Source organism: Cricetulus griseus, chromosome 3, assembly GCF_003668045.3.
Source record: "Cricetulus griseus strain 17A/GY chromosome 3, alternate assembly CriGri-PICRH-1.0, whole genome shotgun sequence".
Lineage (NCBI taxonomy): Eukaryota > Metazoa > Chordata > Mammalia > Rodentia > Cricetidae > Cricetulus > Cricetulus griseus.
The window spans coordinates 238,368,721-238,388,746 of NC_048596.1; the positions used below are offsets into that span (position 1 = coordinate 238,368,721).

The window sequence follows — 20,026 nt, forward strand, 5'->3', positions numbered from 1 at the left end:
GCTGTTATGAATTGTAATGTAAATATCTAATATGAGGCCCCAAAGGGATTGTGACCTACTGGTTGAGGACTACATTTCTAGAGGATCTGAATTCAGTTGCCAGCACCCACATCAGGCACAATTTTCTGTAACTCCAGCTGTGGGATCCAGTGCCTTTGGCCTGTTCGAGCACTGACACTCATGTACACTAATTCCACACAGACACATGCTTAAATGATGAAATCTTAAAGAAAATAATAACAACTAGAATTTATTTAAAAAACCAACATATTAAATATCTTTAACTTTTAAAATTAGTACTTAGAGAATTGAGGCTGTTGGATTTTACATTTTGGCCAATCAATAGACTAGATAATAAACTTGTGGACCATTTAATTGAGGAATTTAAACTAATTTTTTATCTTAGAGAGATCCTGTTTTAAAAAAATAAATATTCAGGCAGTAGTGGTGCATGTGTTTAATCTGAGCACTTGAGAGGCAGAGGCAGGTGGATTTCAGTGAGTTGGAGGCCATTGGTCTACAAAGCGAGTTCCAGGACAGCCAGGACTGTTACACAGAGAAACCCTGTCTTGAAAAACCAATCAACCAACCAACCAGCCAGCAAAACAAGCAAGCAAGCAAACAAACAAACAAACAAAACAGCCCAGATAAAACTAGTTAGGCTTGTTTTCATTTCTACAATTTAAAAAAAAGTGGTAATGGTTCAGAAATGGGATGCTGCTGTCAGAGTTGCTAAATAGATGGACTTATTCCCTGCCTGGAAGGAAAACCAGGCTTTTAAGTTTACCCCTTCTCAGCCTGTGAACAAGTTCCTTGCTATTCTGCTATGTTGTTGCCTGTGAATCTCATCATGAAATCTTTATGCTCAACTCTGTATTTGTAAAGGAAGGGAGAAACCACAATTCTTTGCTTATAGAAGACTAGAACCAACTCAGCAAAAAACCCTCTGTGCTCTGCAGAACATTGCGGAGAGGCACAAATGCACTGTCAAGCAGGAGGTACTATTCTAGTTCTCCTAGGAGTTTATTGTACTGCTTTTGATGCTGCTCAGAACTCACACTGTAGGCAGAGAATGACAACTAAGAGCAGGCTTCTAGAAGTTTCGTGGTGTTTTAGAATTCTAATCTAAGGAAGGGTATTCCTTGAAAACAGGAAAGCTCTCATCTCCCCTTTTAATGGGAGCCAGGGGCCCTAAGGACAGTTTTGATCATACTTTGCCTTTCCAGGTCGACATGTGGCTTGACATGTGCTTTCTTCCCAGGACTTTGAAAGTTGGTTAGCATCATGGGATACAAGTTCATCTGGATCACAGTGCTCTTGCAATCAGCTTTCAGGAGCATCTTCCCAAGGGCAGGGTTGTGCTTATAAGCCTCTTAGTCTGGAAAGTCCAGAGGTCTGAGCAGTAGATACTCTGAAGGACGCAGGGTGTGCTTGAGTACTCAGTCAGGTTTATGCTATCTGCTCATCTTGGTCATAAATCTTTGGAAAAAACAGACAACTGCTTGTCCAGAGCACACAGTCCGAGCTCTCTGCTGCAGTAGAGGTGCCAGTCATTCCAGGGTCCTGTTTTTGTTTACCTAACTTCTCTGTCTGCTCCTTGCTATCCCAAGGGCCTCTTTGAAAGTTACTTGGAGTTGTGTAAACTAAGCAGTTAGGGACTGAGGTCAGAATTTAGCTTTGCATTGAGCACAAACCTACTTTGTTTTCAGCAGACAGTTAGAGTGGAGGTCCAGTGCAGTGTTGGTTAATGTAGAGTATTAGAAATGTTCAAACAATGGGGATATGTGCCTGTGATGGAAGACACTTTCTTCCTTCTCTCCTTTCACCCTGAGACCTCCTGGTTGATGAAAGGAAGAAGAGAGAGATACCCATCACCTTGAGGGGAGGCTGTCACTTGAATTTCTCCAAAGCTTCCAATCCTGCTGTAGCCCTCTCTAGTTTGCCGGCCTGCCAGTGCGGTTTAAAGGTTGCAAACAAAGCAAGTGCTCCCTCTTGATCCATCTGGGCCCCTCCCTCTGTCATCCGTCATTGTCAATGGGAGATGTATGTGTAGCGGCACAAGGGCAATGTCTGACCTCAAGGGTATTGGCAATGTTCTTAGAGAAGGCATTGTTTGTTCAGCCTCTTTGGAAGCACTGCTCCAGGCGTTCCTGAGCCCCTGGCTAGGGCATGACTGCAGTCCGCTGGGAGAGAGGGAATATTCTGGTATTAAAACTACAGGAACTATATTTCCCTACCTAGCATAAGCCTGTTCTACTTTTGAATACACCCAGCCTCTTCCTTTTTTTTTTTTTTTTTTTTTTTTTTTTTTTCATTTCTGCTATCTCTTTGGTCCAAGTCCTATGGGGGGATTCTGAAAAGCAGAAGCAAGGACTTGGGTTCTACGCGTTTTATTCAAAGAACATCGACGTGTAAATAATGAAAGAAGGAAAAGCTGATAAGATGCAACAAATGTGTAGTCAGAAAAAAAAAATGAAATAATGCTCCTTTCAAGTACAGGTAGGCCGTTACCTGGGAGGGAAGAGTAAAGGACAGGAGGGTGGGACCCCCCAGTGCCTGCAGTAACACACAGGAGCCACTGGCTGAACCTGCATTCCTGGGAACGCTTGGGTCATGCTGCCTTGAGGCCTGAGGGTGCCCTAAGCCCTGGAGAAGATGGTGCGTGTGCAGGTATGACACACTACCCCAATGCCTGACCATACATTTGTCTGTTGGCTCCCTCTATATGTTTCCCAGATGTGCACTGATGGTGAGAAAATGTTGATAGAGAGTATCTGAGTTTTGTGAATTCCTCAGCATGAAAACATTTTTCCTATAAATATTGGGGTAATAGTTCTTGGGTTGAGGTGTACATCCAAGTATCATTCCAAAATCCTACCTACAAGTAGCTCCCACAGGGCTGTGTGGCTCAGTGAGGAGTGGCTAGAATGAATTCCTTATCACTTACTGCCTGGGACCTAGGGTTTCCATCTGGACTCTGGACCTCATACCTTCTCTCCCCCTACCATATGGAATAGAGAGACAGGAGTGATCAGATGAGAGAGATGACGTGAATGATGGCAATGAAGGGTTATTTATTTCCCTGAAGAAGGAGAGCTGCTTGCTGGCCAGGGATCACAGTTACTCACATTCATATTACTGAGCTGCAGCTTGTGTTTTAACTCATTCAAAGATAAGTCTGTCATTTCACCATCAGAAGTGGGGGCACCAGAGATGCAGACCTTGAACACAGCAGTGTTCTTTTCTGGTGAAAATCCCATTTGGCCAGAAATCTGAGTACCCAGTCTTTTCCCTCCTGCCCCTAACATTTTGGTGCCTTCTCTCCACCCCCCACCCGCCCATCTTTTTGGCTTACTGCAGCCCGAGTGCTCCTTTTTCTGGGAAAGCCTGATATTCTGACTTCAGTTTTATAATTTAATGATAGAGAGTTTCCTTAGTAAACCAAATTTAGAATCCTAGAATGCTTATCTTATATCCAGACCTTGAACATAAAAGGCATTTTATACCCGCAATTGTTCATTTAATGAGCAATTGCGGAGTGCAGGCCGGTTAAGGGATTGAGCTATATGCACTATTATTGCAAGAAGTATTCCGAAATACCAGAAATAGGACGTAAGCTCTGATCAGGGAGACTGCGAGCACAATTACCTTCTTTTCAAATCCTTCTGTGACACTGCGGGAGGAAAAAGGACTTTGAAACTTGAAAGGAAAGAGCTTGCTTTCAACCTCAAAAGCTAGGAGGAAAGGGCTCTGAAATTTGCTCAGAATTCCCAATTCACCATTAGCCTGTTTCTTCCTTTAGCCTCAAGGCATTCTCCGCTTTTTGAAAAGATGTTAAGAAATTCAGTCACAATAGAGAGCCTAGTTTTGAACATGTTTCACTCGGTCCATTGAGGTCTGGGCTCCAGCCTTTGTGTGGGGTGAATTGAGCTGAGCGGCTAGCTGGTTGGAGAGAGGTGAATGAGGAGTCGCTGTGCAGTCGCAAATTCTGGCAAAGAAAAAAAAAAGCTCACCCCTTCCTTTATTTTGTAATGTGCATTCCTGTGCAATCCTGCCAGTGGCAATATGTGGAGTCCAGACTGTCCCTAAGTCAATATGGAGTACTTGGTTTATAGCAACTCTTGTTAAGTTTGTCTTGTAATTGAAGCTGCTGTTGACCTTGCTTGGGGACCATTTGTAAAACCGTTTATTTAGCATAAACTGAAATAATAAACCCTCCTTCTCTGGGGCTGATTGTGATAGGGTGACATTAGTTTGATTTAATGATTACCCGCCTGACCCTTCTGCTGGAGAGGGAGTCTTGAATAGGGAGAGTTCACTTCCAAGCACTTGCAAAGAATACTAATGAGCTTGTTAAATTTAGCATGGCTCCAACCACTTTTAATTCCTCTAATGGGAGCCGCACTGCCTGCAAGAGGGAGAGGGAGAGGCAAGAAAGGCCAAGAGATGCTGAGAGTGTTCCTAGAGGGTTGGTCGGCACAGCTAGAGAAGCTCACCAAGAAGTTTATAGAAAGTAGCTAGCCCGAACCCAGGGACTGAGTTGTAAGTATCATCTGTTTGTTCCCCCCCACCCCACCCCCATGGCTTTTATAGCTTGGGGGCAAGAATGGAGTAATGGCATTAAAATGGGTTTTCAATAACAGAGCAAAATGGGTGCTAATGGAGAAAAGAGCAAGCAGGTGTTCTTTGAGCTCCTAAGCAGCCAATTTTGCCATGAATAGAGGTATCCTACCTAAAGATGCCTAGTGAACTTCTGTTTTTGCATGGAAAGACTTGTGTGAAGCGTGTCCTACATACCTGGTGAAAAAGGCCTTGCTTCCTGTGTGCAGGAGTTTGTGATCAAGTGTGGAGGCGTGTGTGTCTGAGTCCTCTTTCACAGAGCTGGGATGCTTTCTCCAGACCTTCATGTACCCTACACAGTGTTTGCAGTGAGTTATCTCTTGCTCTTTTTGAGTTTCTGGCATTGGCTTCTGACTCCATGTTTTTGGAGGGGTTTGGAAAATCTGGGGCAGTTTCTAAGACAGTGTTCTTTGGGCTGCTCTGTCTTTGGGCATGGATTCCATTCAGATTCGTCCTCTGCTTGAGCCAGGATGACGGAAAGAAGGAGGTACAAAGTGGGATTGTGACAGTAGTATTTGAAATCATTTTTTCTTGAAAGTTGTGAGAGAATTGCATGTTTCACTTTGACCCCCAAACTTGCAGCTTTTCAGCAGGGAAACTCAAACAGTTGCTTGTATTTGGCTGTTAAAGTCCATTGGCAGATGCTTTTGGAGCCGTGGGCTGTTTGCTTACATTTTTGCTGCTGACTCCTGCTTGTTGCCATGGTGGACAGTATGTTTCTGTCAATAATTTGGCCTAGTGTAGCTTGTCTGCACTGACTCTCAAACATTATTGAACAGCTCGCCTCAGCTGAATGAGATGAGACAACTTTCGTCTTTTGGCACACAGACGTGCTTGCTAGATTTATAAGAGCAGGCGGGAATATTGCTTGGGAGTGTTGTGCTCTCCTTGTATACATGAATACTCTCAAGTCTCTTAGCTGTTTGTATTTGGGAGTGTGTGTATTGTCAAGTTTTCATCTGAGTGCTTATCAGAAGCAATCAACACAGGAGGTAAATTCATGAAGTGTGTGTCTTCTAGCATCTGGGAGCAGTGGATTGTTGAGTAAAAAGGTCACAGTGCCAACTGAGTAGTAATAAAAGTTAAGGTTCCACAATGGAAGTTTCTATATTAAAAACGTTCTTGCCTGCATTTAAGTTTATGACGAGAATGCCTTTATTTTTCCTTTCTGTATTGACTATTTGAGCTTGTAAAACCTTTTCACACATGTTGGGATAGTTCTCATTAGCAAAGTCACTATGCTAAGAGGCACCCCATTTTTCTTTGCCTTCCTTCTTTCTCCCTGCAGGTTAAAGGGGCCTGACAGTGAGAAGTTGGTCAGCCATACTGACTATCCAGTTGTTGGTGAAGTTATGTTCACATGCTCATTGTGGGAGGGCACACTACTGGAGGGATACTGGAGGGGAAAACGTTAATTTCTTTTGGGAAGGATAAGTTGAGGAAACCTCCATTTTAAACCTGGAACAGATTACAAGAACTTGCTTACTCATTTTTTCCCCAGAGAATGCTAATTATGTGTCACAGTCCCTCAGTAGAAGGGTCCCTCGCTGTTCCAAGTTAACTTTAGTTTGAAATTTTAAATAAGTTTTTTTTTTTTTTTTTTTTTTGACAGAGCACAAATGAGTGGAAACTATGACTTGGGCCATTTTAAGGATGTAGGACTTTCTATAAAACTGTTATTTTCAGGTTTTTCTCTTTTTTTTTACCATATACTTTTGCATAACCCTGAAGTTCTTTCTATAGCCTATAACCTCACTGCTAATGAATCTCCAGGGCAGACCAGTGCCCGTGTGTATTAACAGGGAGAGGAAAAATGAAGGCTCTTTTTGCTTTATTTTTGGTAGTTTATCTTAAAATTACCAGCAGTGTGATTTGAATTACTTTTGCAAAGATCATTTTTTTTGTGTGTGTGGGTTTTAGTTGTTATTTGATAGATTAAACTTGTGATTTACCCTTTAATTATGAGGTTTCAGGTGAGGATCTGCACAAAACAATACTAAAATAATACCTCACAGTTGCTTTGTGGTGGTCAGCAGATTCCCTGGAAAGATTCCAGCATACCTCATCATGTTTTGCAAGGCATTTGGGGTAAAAGAATTCATCGTTTATTTTCAAGCTTTACACACAAATAAGCAGGAACACTAAACTTGGTGTTGGCATCAGGTAAAATAATGGCTGTTACCTCAGTTTGTAGTGATACATAGTATGCACAGCTCTGCTTTCCTCCAAAGTGAACAAAGAGCTATGGGAGTGTTAGAAGTTAGTAGTGTTCCTGGTTTGGGGACACTTAGGTAGTTACATCTACTTATGGGTACTTTGAATGGAAGTTTGCATATTTAGATGTGTTCAGTCTGTCTGAGATGGTCAGCAATATGAATATACCTCCAGAGTTTCAATTTTTTTATTAAGCATAAAGACTATGCAAGTTTCCAAGTTAGATATTTAAGCAGTACCCAAACAGCCTTGTTTCTGTGACCTTTTTCTGCCAGAGGAACAACTGCTGGTTAAATGCAGTTTGTTTGAGGTGCGAAGCTTACTGTGTATGATCCTACCAGGCAAATGAATCCACCTGCTGTGTGTTCAGATAGCAAGTTTGGCTGAAGTTTCTGCCTGAGTTCTAGCAAACAAAGGTCATCCAGTCACATTCACAGAGGATGGTGGTGGAGAGGTGGAAAGTTCTTATAGACCTTTCTATAAGGGAGTGCAAGTGCTAGGGATTTGGGCATAAACTGTGTGTGGGACTTAGTCCTTCTGATTTTAGGTGTTTTGAGTCTCATCAGACTATGACTGGGAGCAGCATCTTTGGACTTCTCCCCATTACCTACATAGCCATGCTGCACCTGGACCTTCAGTCTCACTGAGTTTCTCTCTTGGTTCCCAGGTTTGAAGTATGGGCAGACATTCACGATGTGCATCTTAGGAGGCTCTATGCTGTTCCTGATTGACACCTTTGCCCATGTCTCTTGGGATTTTCAGTTTTATTTCTGACCTTGTTAAATCTCATGGTGGGCTACAAGTCTGACTTAGAAAAAAATGAAACCCACAATATTTCTTGAATGGCTAGTGGGTCATCTTCTGAGAAACAAAGGCCCAACACTTCTAGAGCCTCCCAAAGCCCCACTGGACAGATGGACTTCTCAGTACCCTGAAGATCCTGTTTCCTTAGTCAGGCATAGCAAAGCTGGACATCCATGACAGGAGGTTGGCATTCTTTCAGCCTCATGTGGGGCCTGCAGGGCATTGTTGTGTTTGGAGGAGAAGCTCCATTGCATTGTCATCCCCAAGCTAGTTTGCACCTCAGGCTTACTTCCTGCTTTATTCTTCCATGTATAATGTGGACCATCATTCATAGATAACTTAGTTTTGCAAATATCCCACCACAGGTGTGTAGTTTACAAAGTAGCCATGAAGGACAAAGAGGTTTCTTTCTAACACAGAAACAGGTAGAACTATATTGATGACTTTTTTTTATTGCTTCTTGTAGTAGATTCTAAAGTCTTTCATTTTCCTTCTTTCTGTAGAGGATGAAAGTCCTGGACAGATCTATCACCGAGAGAGAAGAAACGCAATCACTATGCAGCCTCAGAGTGTTCAGGGGCTCAGCAAAATCAGTGAGGAGCCCTCAACATCTAGTGATGAGAGGGCTTCACTGATCAAGAAGGAGATCCATGGATCTCTACCACATCTGGCGGAGCCCTCACTCCCTTACCGTGGGACTGTGTTTGCCATGGACCCCAGGAATGGATACATGGAGCCTCATTACCGTAAGTGCTTCTGGCTAATTAGTACTTGTTCTAGGAGACATGGGTGTGGAGGGCTGTGTATGATGTGTGAGTGGGTGTGGTGTGTATGCCTTCGTGCATGTGCTGTGTACTATATGAATTATTGGCTTTACCATTTATAAAAGTATGTTTAATTTTACATTTTTTCCTACTTCTGTTTCTTATCCATTCCTCTTAGAGAGTGACATTTTCTTATAGTCTAGGTAGTTTTAGACTTTTCAGGGTGTGTGGGGTGTTCAGGAAGATGGTTTGTCTGAGAATCCATATTGATATTTGCTGGGGTTTGAACCAGATATGCTCTATCTATGCAGACATGCTTTGAGAAAAATGGGTTGAGGGTAGGAAACTATTAAAGCAGGATATATTAAAAGCCTTTGATGGCAGTTCTTCCTGTGTTTCATGATTTTGCTGTAATGGCTTTTGCTATTCCTATGCTTAATGATTTGCTAAATCAAACAAATTTTAACCATTTAGTGCTAAATTTGTTACTATGGAAGTCTATAGTGAGCCCTACTCTCCTTATAAACCTGTCTGAGACACTGGAAGTTACCTTTCTAGTCCTAATAGAATTAAAGAAATTGAACAGGACTCTGAACCTAAATATAGGGTAGTTCTTTTCAAAGGCAGACTATAAGGTAAATACATACGGGCCGAGTTTACTTCAGGCCTGTTTCTGGTTTAAGAATATAATTTGGCTCTGGAGTAATGAAAGTCATGTTGAGGTGTCGAAGCTGGAAGCTCCTGATTACAGATTTATCGCCTTGCCGGGATATAGTTGCCATTTAACCTCCTGGCTCCAATTCCAGATGATCCATTGAGCTCCAGAGAGGGAGACTGGTTTGTATTTCCCTTTTCCCACATCATTCAGAAATTTTAGTGTTTTAAGGCAAAAGGTCATTAGCCAGATGACTGATTAGTGAGGACAGCTGATTAGAGCATGTTATTTTCCTCAAGAAAGTGCCCAGGATAAAAGCTAATTTCATCCCTTCATTAGTTAGCTGGAAGCAAAGGGGAACGCTCACTCATCAGATCAAAGCGTCTCGCAGCAACCTTAAGTCCCCAGCAACTGCTTCCCCCACCACAGTATATTGTTGGAAAAAATGGGGAAGCAATACTTTTTAAGTGGAAAGGACTTTTTTTATTTACTTATTTTTTTGAAGAAGCATGGAAAAATGGTTGTTTGGATTGTGTGTGTGTGTGTGTGTGTGTGTGTGTGTGTGTGTGTGTGTGTGTGTGTGTGTCCCTGTCAACTTTTAAAAAAGTTAAGTGCTTCTCTTGAAAAAAAATGCCCATTGGTCCCATTACTGAAAAGGTGTCTGTAGATGCAGAAATAAGGACTGAAGTGTTTGGACAACTATATTTCCTTCCTCCCTTAGGGCTTACTTCATTTTGTTTTTTCTTGATTTTTCCTAATGAAGACATAAAGTAATATTGGTATGATTTTTTTCTCTGATCACATTTTGAAGTGTCTTTCATTGTGTTTACATTTGTGGTCTCTTGAATATCATTCATGCAGAAAAAAATTGGGGATTCCTATAAACTCCCCACCTGTACTTATAAATCCTCATAGTGAACAATACACTTTTGTGTTTTTTTGTTTTTGTTTTTTGTTTTGTTTTGTGTTTTTGTAGATCAAGCCACATACCCTCCTCCAAGCTCCTTGCAGTGTTTTGTCTTTTTGTGTGAACACAAGCTTTTCCCATCACAGTGAAGTTTTGTTTTGTTTTGTTTTTTACCAGATGCCCACTAATTAGTGAGGTGTTTAATTAGTCCACACAGAGGATGAACACTTCTTTCTGTTGGTTGATGGTAGTGGAACCGTTAACTTTCTGTCCAGTTTGCAGCTTGTTCTTTGTTTTAACAGTTTCCCATTGAGTCGTCTCCCCATCATTTGAGGGGTTGGCTTTCTCTTCAGTAGGGACCTGTGTACTCGCTCAGTGTCTGTGTGACCCAGTTCCTGGCACACCAAAGTAGCATTAACTCACACTGTCTGGGGAGCTCACAGGAAGATTTATATGCATTTATTGTTTTCCTACTTTGAGGATATAGTACTTATACATGGATTATTCTTATAATTTCCTTCTCTATTATATAAAAGAATGTTGAAGTAATGTTCTAGTCTGTGATCAGATCTGTCGTCTGCAGCCCCATGGCAAATGAATTCTGATATACTTACCAATGGTTTCCCTAACTTGGGAGCATTATGTAGTTATGTTACGGAAGTCTTGAAAACAACATAGATTTGGGTTCAGATTCTAGTGCTTCACTTACTAGCCCTATGACCTTGACCCAGTGTGTTGACTCCCTAGAGTCATTTCCTTGATCTCCAATATGTGTAGTGATATGACCGTAATATCTGCAATTGAGACAATGCAACAGAGTCACTCCTAAACTCCAACACATGCTAAGTGTCTCAGAATTATAAGGTCATTCAGCTCTTCTTCTTCCTTTTACTTTCCCCTCTGTTTCTTCCTCCATCACCTCCTCTATTTCTTCTCTTCCTCCACCACCATCTCTATTTCTCCTTCTCTTCCTCTATCACCATTATGTGCTTGGTGTTCACTCTATAAACTGTGCCATTTCTGCGAGGGTGCAGTGTATTTTGTTTTGTTTTTCTGACAGCTTAGAAAATGAGGGGGCTGTAACCTGGAAGGAAGACTTAGAGTGGCAAGAGCTATACCCTGTTCCTTTTCTAAAAGCTTTCGTTCTCATGGAATCCCAGTTTATGCTGACTTTTGTCTGTTTTGTAAGTAAAGACACTGTGAAGCATTTTAGTTTGTTTAAGAGGTCCTAAATTTTAAATTTTTGGCAGGAAACATTTTACAAAATAAATAAAAATATAGAAAAAAGGAACAGTGTTATTGTTGTTTTGAAATAATTAAAGACTCCAAACTAAGCTTGGTTAGGGTATGAATTTCTTTTTCCAGAACCCTGTTTGGCTATTTAGTCTTCTGTTTACATCTCAAGTGGTTTTTTTTAGGTGTTTATGATCAAATCTGCATACCTGACATGGATTTGATTACCCAGGCACACTAATGATTAACATGAGCTAAAGGTAATAAATGCCCTAAGCCTTTTTAAAAAATGTGTTTGAAAGAGGCATAAAATTTTATTTCATTTCTGTTTCTTGTGGGCCAAGCCTGTCTCCCCCCTGCAGTGCTATCCAAACTCAAGTGTGTTGTAGACCTTTGTAACTCATTGCTCAGGAGCATCTCTGGGTCCCTCATTCCTGTCTCCTGTGTTTGCCATCTCTCTGAAACAGCTGGATACAAAGAAACTCTGCCAGTTCAGTGTGGCTGTCTATGAACACTCAGTAATTCCTTCAATTATCTGTAGTGGTTGGAAAATGTAGACTTTTAAGATGCCTAATTTGTGCTTCTATATATACTAACTTTGTATTTCTAAAGTGTGGGTAGGTTTACTGTAAGACCAGAAAAGAGAAGAAAACAAAACAAAGCATCTTTTTCCCTTCAGAAGGACATATGTAAAATTTTTATTGCATAAGATTTTATTGTACTTGGGTATGTAGTGATGCATCTTCACAAATTGCAGTTAGGCAGAATTCAAAGTATTTTAGGTTTTGTGGGTTTGACTTTAAAAAGTCAAAAGGGAAAGAAAAAAGAAAGCCCAGGGATAGTGGGCAGGCACTTCAAACATTCTCAACATGTGTTTGGAATAAATTCCACACACTGGGGTTGGGGTGGGGTGTTCTTCCATGAAGGGTAGCTGTGGATGGGCTGTATATCAGGGCAAGAAAAAAAAAAGCATGCAGGCTGCATGGCTCAGACATGCTGTGGTGCTGACAACCTCTTGGCCACAGTATCACTCACGTGTTATAATTTGGGATACCATGAGGGGGGGGTAGATTTAGGGACCCTTTCTGCTTATACCGGAATCAGGCTAAGAGACTTCATCTCTTGCTTAAAGATTGAGCAGGAACATTTTTCTCCTCTTGCTCCATCTGTAGCCAGATATTTCAAACCACCATCACCCGCTGCTTTCATTTACTGCCATACATTTATTGTTTTATAAACTTGGGAAGGCAGGTGACATAATAGTTCAAGCATTCTCTGTTCCCTGACTGACACTTAACTTTTATTCTCTTCCCTTTTAGAAGAAACATGTGTTTCAGTGTCTTCCTTCTCACTGTGAAGAGTGTAGTTTTGTAGCCGTCCCTCTAGGGTTCTGTGTGTGAAGTTTGTTGGAGTCATTAAGCATGCCATAGAAGGTCTCAGTTTTGTTAAAGGGAGCAGAAAGATTTCTTCTTTTTCAAAAGTTCAAGTGTCCTTCATAGTTTTATAGTTGGGCACAGACTGCCCTCTTTGCTGCTCTGCTCCCGAGCAGTAACTCTTCATGGAAAATATGATGCATTCTTGCATGCAAATGCTCTGATTGAAAACACACCACTGCTATTCTCCCTTATGTTCCCCAGCTCAAATGACAGAACTATTAGTTGCTAATTAGCAAAACCTGAGGAATTAGCTTAAAGAAAAGAAATGGAATTTTTAATTGGCTTGCATTTATTTTCTGTGGAAAGCTATTGTGCTGAGCCCACTTGTAGTCTTGTGTGCTTAAAAAAAAAAAAAACGCACATGCAAGTATTTTTTTTTCTTACCTGTCTATCTTTGTGTTAGCTGACTTTCCACATGCCTTAGAAATATATCTTCTGACTGAGGGAGAAGAGGATATGTATTTTACATATTTAATAGGTGCACCTGCTCACATTTCTCCTACTTTGCAATTGTCATCTTGAGACTGTAGAGACAAAAATGCCTACAAGGCACACATGAATGGTTTGGTGTTGACCGAACTGCAAAGGTAGTGACAGTTCCCTGAGCGCACAGTTCCAGCTTTATCCAGATTGTCTCTTTCTCTTTGGAGAACTGCTGATGAACCAGTCAAGAGGTTTCATATCCCTTCTGAGTGTTAGATGATTTCAGTAGAGTGAGTGATGCTGGGTCATTCTCTGGGGGCTCTGCTGACTATTTTGCTTCTTGTCTTGAGTTGGAGGGAGAGAAGAGGAATGAGGCTGTTAGAAAGTCTCTAAACCCTTGCATAACTTATTTGTGAGCTTAAGACATTTTGGTTTTCCTGTCTTATCTCAGAACTTCCACACAGCAACCCAGAGTAGAATCAGTGAACTATTGCTATAGACTTTCATAGCTACATTCCCCAGATTTCATAGCTACCTTGCAAGGTGACGAAACATTACAGAAGTGTGGAATAATACTAGCAATCTGGGTTTGAACTTCCTGATGAAGGTTGAGATATGGTGAGTGAAAATAGAAACCAGGTAACAGAAAAGTATGGTAGCATTTAGAGAAAAGTTAGTTAGTTCTAGCTGTAGATTTTGAAAGCAGCTTTACTAGAAGGCCACACAAATGAGAAGAATGAAGAGGAGACAATGTTTCTTGAGAAAATAATTTAGCTGGTACAAGATGGCCAACCCCTCCCATACCTTCCACTAGCATCACTCAGAACAGGCTTCCTTTGGACCTTCACCAATCCTTCCTGCCTTTGTGTTTCTGTTCATGTGGTTGCTTCCCCTAGGGCAGTTAGGTATGACTCCTTTAAGTACCATCTTCCAAGATGCCTTCCCATCCTGGACGCTGAAGTGCAGTGTAAGTCTCATATTTAAACACATTATTATTACTTCCTTTGGTTGTCACTGTACCATAGCCAGATCCCTTTTGGAGCACTGTGATTAATTAGGTTGAAGACTGCACTTGGCTTTTATGTCCACTAGATTTCCCTGGGAAGGTTTGGGATGAGGCCCCCATCCTACTGTAGCTGGGTACTATTAGATTGCTTGACCTTGGCCATATTGGAGATTAAAGTTCCACAGCTTGCTCAACAGAGGGTACTCTGTTGAAATCAGAAGAGACGTAGTTGCTTTTGTTGTCATCCTGGGGTTCGTCATTATGTACCATCCATCCCCCTCTGAGAGGTGTAAAGTTGGTAGGCTTCACATGAGAGATGAATTGTGGCCCTTTGGAATAAGTTGACAGGTTAGTCACAGATGGGATATAAAAGCCTTTTTAATTCTGTGGGACTAGCACAGAGTTGCCTGTCTTAGTTGACGTGACACTCATGTAAGAAGGGACTGCTGGGCATTTTTTCTTGAAGCTGAGGGAAGCGTAGTGCTTGCTTGCCCTTTTCTTCAATAACCCCAGTGATTCATGATTTTGGTAATCATGTCCCTAGTGATCCTTGTCCAGGCAGTGTGAAGCTCATGCTAATAAGACCCCACATCACAGCTCAGCTCAGGAGCAAGGATAAAGTTTTCTAAAAGTGTCACGTGATTTTTATTCCCTTCTTCATTTGACACCCACCCAAATGGCAGTGTCTTAGGTTCCTTTCCCTCCTTGCCCATCTGCCACCCTCCTGTTTTGCTGTCTTCTCTCTTAGAGTGAAGTGTGGAAACAGTGACTCCTGCCCTTTTCTAGCCAGCTTCTAACAGCTCCCTTTTCCACTTCTAATGGAGGCAACATTATCCTTGGCCCTCCTCCTTTTTCTTGTATAATTAAAGAACGTTACCTTTGATGTCTCTTGAAAGCCGTGTCTCCTATCTTACCGTAGCTTTCTTGATCTTGCATCTATAAATTTGTGCTGTGTCCTCACACTCTTCATGAAAGGGCTTGATTTTCCCTCTTTGTGCCTCTTCACAGTTTGAATTAATACAGAGTAACTGATTTGGTCTTTTATTGCAGTTCCAGTGCCCTGATATAGTTTAGGTTTCTGTAGTGTTCTCCGAAAAGTATCCTACTTTCTCAGTTATTTAAGCTTTTAATTTGGGTCTGTGCTTTGGTTTCCAGTAAATAAATAAGTTGCTCACCTTTCCTAGGGCCTTCCCTTCTTTCGTGGGCCCAGATTTTCCATTGGCTTCTATTTCAGATTAATTTCTTCATCTTAGAACAAAGAAAAGAAAAAAATCTTATTGATTGATTTGACTGTTCAGCCTTTTGATTGTTAACTGAGCACGTACTTATGGAATGGCCCAAGTACTACAAAACCCTGAACAAAATGAGCAGTCAGTCCCCTGCTTCTGTGGTGCCTTGGCTTGTGGGTTAGGGAGACAATGTGGTGTTCTTTAGGAATATGTGAAAGAGAAAACTTTTATTCCGAAATCCAGAAAGCTATCTGAAAGATGGAACAGTCAGGAAAGTCTAAGGCAGACAGACAGAAAGACAAATCTGGGTCAAGGGATGTTCCTGCTAACCAGGAGGCCAAAGAAAGCCTGATGCCTGTTCTGCATCCAATCCAGGATGATCCCAGAGACTTGGTGCTTGGCTCTAGAGCATTGAAAAGCCTCTGGGTAACTGTTGCAAACTGAGCACTTCTCTGCTTCAGACTTGAACTTATCTGCATTTGTGGATTTGCCAAGTCCTCCATCCCTCCCTAGGCATGCTGTCTGGGACTTTGCTGGCTGCTGCTAGTCACCACTTTGGGCAGCATTTTGTATTTTCACATGACGGCAACATAATGGCATTTTTCCCTTGTTGTCCAGCTGTTGCACTTTTCTGTACTGGGTGACCCCAATAATCACAGTATCCTGAACCCAAATTACAGATCCCACACATGAGAAATCATGTGGCTGCTTCTGTAAAGAAAAAAGTATTCTGTATGAAGACATTTTTTTTAAAACCGTCAAAATCTGATTTTCACAATGAGAAAACACAAACCATTGAATTCACTTTATTGGGAGCTCCCGAATCCCCACATGTCAGTCAAGCCAGAAAAACTGTATGAAGGACCTTTGTTCAGCTGGAGATGGCGCCAGCAATAACAGGGAGATGAAGCTGGGCAATCCAGTGGCCAAAATGTCAGGAAAAAGAAGAACAAAGACTCACATTAGTGGAATGAGCCTTCAATCCTCCTGGCCTGAAATAATCTGATGGGAGATGCTGGAACCCTGGAGGAGGAGACACTGGCCTCCCTGTGGGGGTCTTGGACCTAATCAGCACACATTGTACTGGTCAATGGGAGCCCACTCTAGGGAGCGGGTGTTTACCATGTCCACTGGGGGGACCCAAATCTACATGCTGATTGTGCTCTGGCTTGAGCCGAATCAAAGGAGGAGCCGTTTCCTAGGTAATGTAAAGAGGAGCAGAGAAGTGTACATAGAGGTGCTGAGAAACAAACAGCCCCTCTTCTTTTGACTTGCCTTCTTGGGCTCAGCCTGCTCTCAAATTGGGCCGGATTTCAAGGCCCCTCTCCTTGTTCCTCTTTCCCCTTTGTAAGGAATGCTTCCACCCCTGCCCCACCCCCTGCCTCATCCTCCAGTTCTCAGGGCCAAGAAGAAGGTTGCATAATATGGTGGTTTTCCTGTGGCCTTATTCCCTACCAGAAGGACTGTGACCTCTCCCAGCTTTACCCCTCCCCCTGAAATCCCTCCAGCCACAAAGGCTTCCTTCCAGGTCCTCCCATGGATCAGAACTCCTTTTGGTCTCTAGGCCTTTGCAAATGTTCCTGTCTCCCTAGACTACTCTTCTAACCTCTTTGCCATGGGGTTGCTGTAATGCCTTCTCCTCCAGGAGGCCTTCTGGACTATGTGGATTGACCATTTTAACTGTGTATGCAGCTTACTTTTATAATATGTATACACCCCCTCCACACACAAACGCATCTAGGGGGTGCATTTTTATATAGCCACTTCTGTCATTGATATTTTGACTGTATTATGTATCTATTACATTGTTGTAAAACTTGGGACCTAGAGACAGAGTCAGTGAACAGCTGGAGACACCTTTCTAGGATCCAGACCCTCTAGTTCACCACACTGATAGGAACTATGTAAGCATCCGGTACCTGACATTTTTCCTCATTTCAAAAACTCGTTTTATTTATTTATTTATTTATTTATTTATTTATTTATTTATTTATTTGAGAATCTGCTGTGACTTAGACAATATTCCAAATGGTTGGTGTTTGTCAAATCACATCCTTGCTCTCAAAGCTGGTGAGAGGAGACACATACCAAATACCTAGCCCTTAAGAAGGAGTAACAGATGTTGTCCTGAGGATTATGCAACTGGAGATGTGCTGCTGCTGCTGCTGCTGCTGCTCTTGCTGCTGCTGCTGCTGCTCTTGCTGCTGCTGCTGCTGCTGCTGCGGGTGGGGGAGGGGGGACACTTTGTTCAAGAACCAGAAGCCAGAAAGCTAAGATGAGAAGGGCCAAGTATCCTGGCCATGGAATGGGGTGGTCTGGGGGAAGGGGAGGTTCTCTGGGACTTGATTTTGTTTTAGGACTGTTAATCTGGCAGGAGGGGTAGAATGCAGAGTGCTTAGCAGGCTGATGGAGCCAACCATCTAGAAAGCCCCCTCTTTAGAAATGGTGGCCACAGACATGGAGGCCTCTCTTTTAAACATTTTATATCACAGCCTCTGCCCTTGAACTTCCAAATGTATGCAATTTCATGAGATGTTGTCAAGACTTCCTCTTTGATAGATGAGGATATCAAAGCCCAAGTGGGCTGAAGAAGTTGCCTGTTTTTATAAAGTTGAGAAATGGCTAAACTGAGGTTTGAGCCCAGTTTTACTTAGAATCCGAGGTTCTTCTCTTGTGCTTCATAACTGACAAAATTTTAAAGGATGTCCAAACCTATGCAAGGGTCAGGTCTGATGGGTCAGCTCTGTGACTAGAGGAGGCTCACAAATTCTGTCTTGAGGTACTAGTACTGGTGGTGCTGTGTGTAAAATTGGGGATGTGAGTCAAGCACTTGGAATTGGGGAGGACACTCCTACTTGTGGCTCTCTGTGTTACTCAGTCCCATCCCGGTGCTTGGGTGTCTGGTTCTGGTCACTTCTCACCCCCACCCAAAGATTTTAATTTTTAAAAATGTGTTTATGTGTGTGAGATTGTGCATGCGAGTGTAGTGCCCATGGAATCCAGAGAGATAATTAGATTCCCTGGAACTGGACTTACAGCCCATGGTACTGGGAACCAAACTCAGGTCCCCTGCAGGAAGAGAATGAGTTCTCTCCCCGATTCTCATCGTTTTTACCATTGTGTTCAACTGGTTCTAATGTTGGTGATCATGAGAAATTTCTAGTTAATACTTTCTTATAGAAAGTGAAGTTACATATAACTTAATTTTAGGAAAGCTCTCAGTTGTCTTTGTGTAGAATACATACTTGTGACATTTGCTGGTCTGATGACCTTATTATATAGGTTTTTAGTTTGTGTAGGAGCACATTTCACCTTGAAGAAACGGAGGGCCACCTAGATCATGTGCACATTGGAACCTGAGCTCCAGGTTTGGGGCGAGGAGTGAGGGAGGGAGATCATGGGTGCATGACTTTTCTACTTTGTCCATCCACCCAGTTGTGCTCATCTACTCCCAGTTCTCTTGATGGCACAGTAGCACTTGGAACACAGGCCCTCTCTTTGGGTCGAGGATCCCTACTTAATTATTTGAACTCCCATTTCTAAAGAGCAGGGAAATGACGTACTAGAAACTTTGCTGTATCGACAAATGACATGAAATCTGGTGCCTCCTATACCTGTTCTGTACCCAGAGCCACCAGCAACACAGAGGTCCCTGTGTGATGTTCCATCTGTCCTTCTGCATGCCTTTGCACAGGGCAGTAACCTCTCCTCACATCCACAGGGCAGGAAGTATCAGGGAACATGTACCAACTTTAGCTGAAATTCTTGGTATTTTTATTTGGAGAGTGCAAAGTGGAGCCCACCTAAATGTCAAACAGTCCCACTAAGATTACTGTCTCTTCTTGACTTATCTCAGATAAACTGAAAGATTCTTAAGCATGACTGAGGGGGATAGAGGGACAATTTATGGGAAAAGATGAATAATACAGATGATAAAGCTAGTGTAGGCTAGAGGAAGGCATGGCCATGGCAACTCTCAACTAGTCACTGGAGAAATGGTTACTAAGGAGGGACAAGATTGATATCAAGACACCGGTGGGAAATCTCAGGAAGCCTCTGGAATCTTCTGCTTAACCAGGAAACTGCAGCTAGGCCTGATGTTTGCATTAAAGGCATTCGTTCCCACCTGTCTAAAGTTGCATTCCAGGAGACTTACCCGAGCTCTATCTGGGTCTATATAATCCATATACGTGTCATAACAACACTCCTTCTGTGTCTGGAAAGTAAGACAAGCGAACGTCGAGACATTTCAGAGTGACTGTGATCCCCAGAGAAACCTTTAACTAGAGAAGTCTAAAGATTATGGAAAATGATTACTAATGATGCCTTCAGAGAAGGCAGAGGGATGGCCTAGATAGTTTCACCACCTCTCCATTAATTGATCTCTACACATAGTAAAATAAAAGTATGGCCCTAGCTCTTGATTTTATATTTGTGGGAGAGAAAGTATGAAACAGCCCATGAAAACAATTACGTCACATATCGACAAGTTTGAACTGGTGAGATGAAAGGCAGGGCCCTCGTCTGGTAAGGGTGATTTCTGATTCCAAGGTCTCTCTCTCTCTCTCTCTCTCTCTCTCTCTCTCTCTCTCTCTCTCTCTCTCTTACAATAGAGCTTTGGCTCCATGGCAAAATTAAATCCAGTATGAAATTTCCCCTAATTACATTTTCCTTCTTCCCTCCAAATATCAAATTTATGGACTCTAAGAAATTTGTGTAACAGACATGCCAGTGC

General features: G+C 42.2%; 1 protein-coding gene across 3 annotated transcripts in view; it reads left to right on the forward strand.

Annotated features, from left to right (window-relative positions):
- Gli3 (GLI family zinc finger 3) overlaps positions 1 to 20,026 on the forward strand; it is a 266,280-nt gene that overhangs the window by 75,553 nt on the left and 170,701 nt on the right. For all 3 annotated transcript variants that reach the window (XM_027409397.2, XM_027409398.2, XM_027409399.2), the window contains exon 3: positions 8,142 to 8,384. In XM_027409397.2, the coding sequence (XP_027265198.1) occupies positions 8,142 to 8,384 (243 nt within the window). The remainder of the gene's footprint in view (positions 1 to 8,141; positions 8,385 to 20,026) is intronic.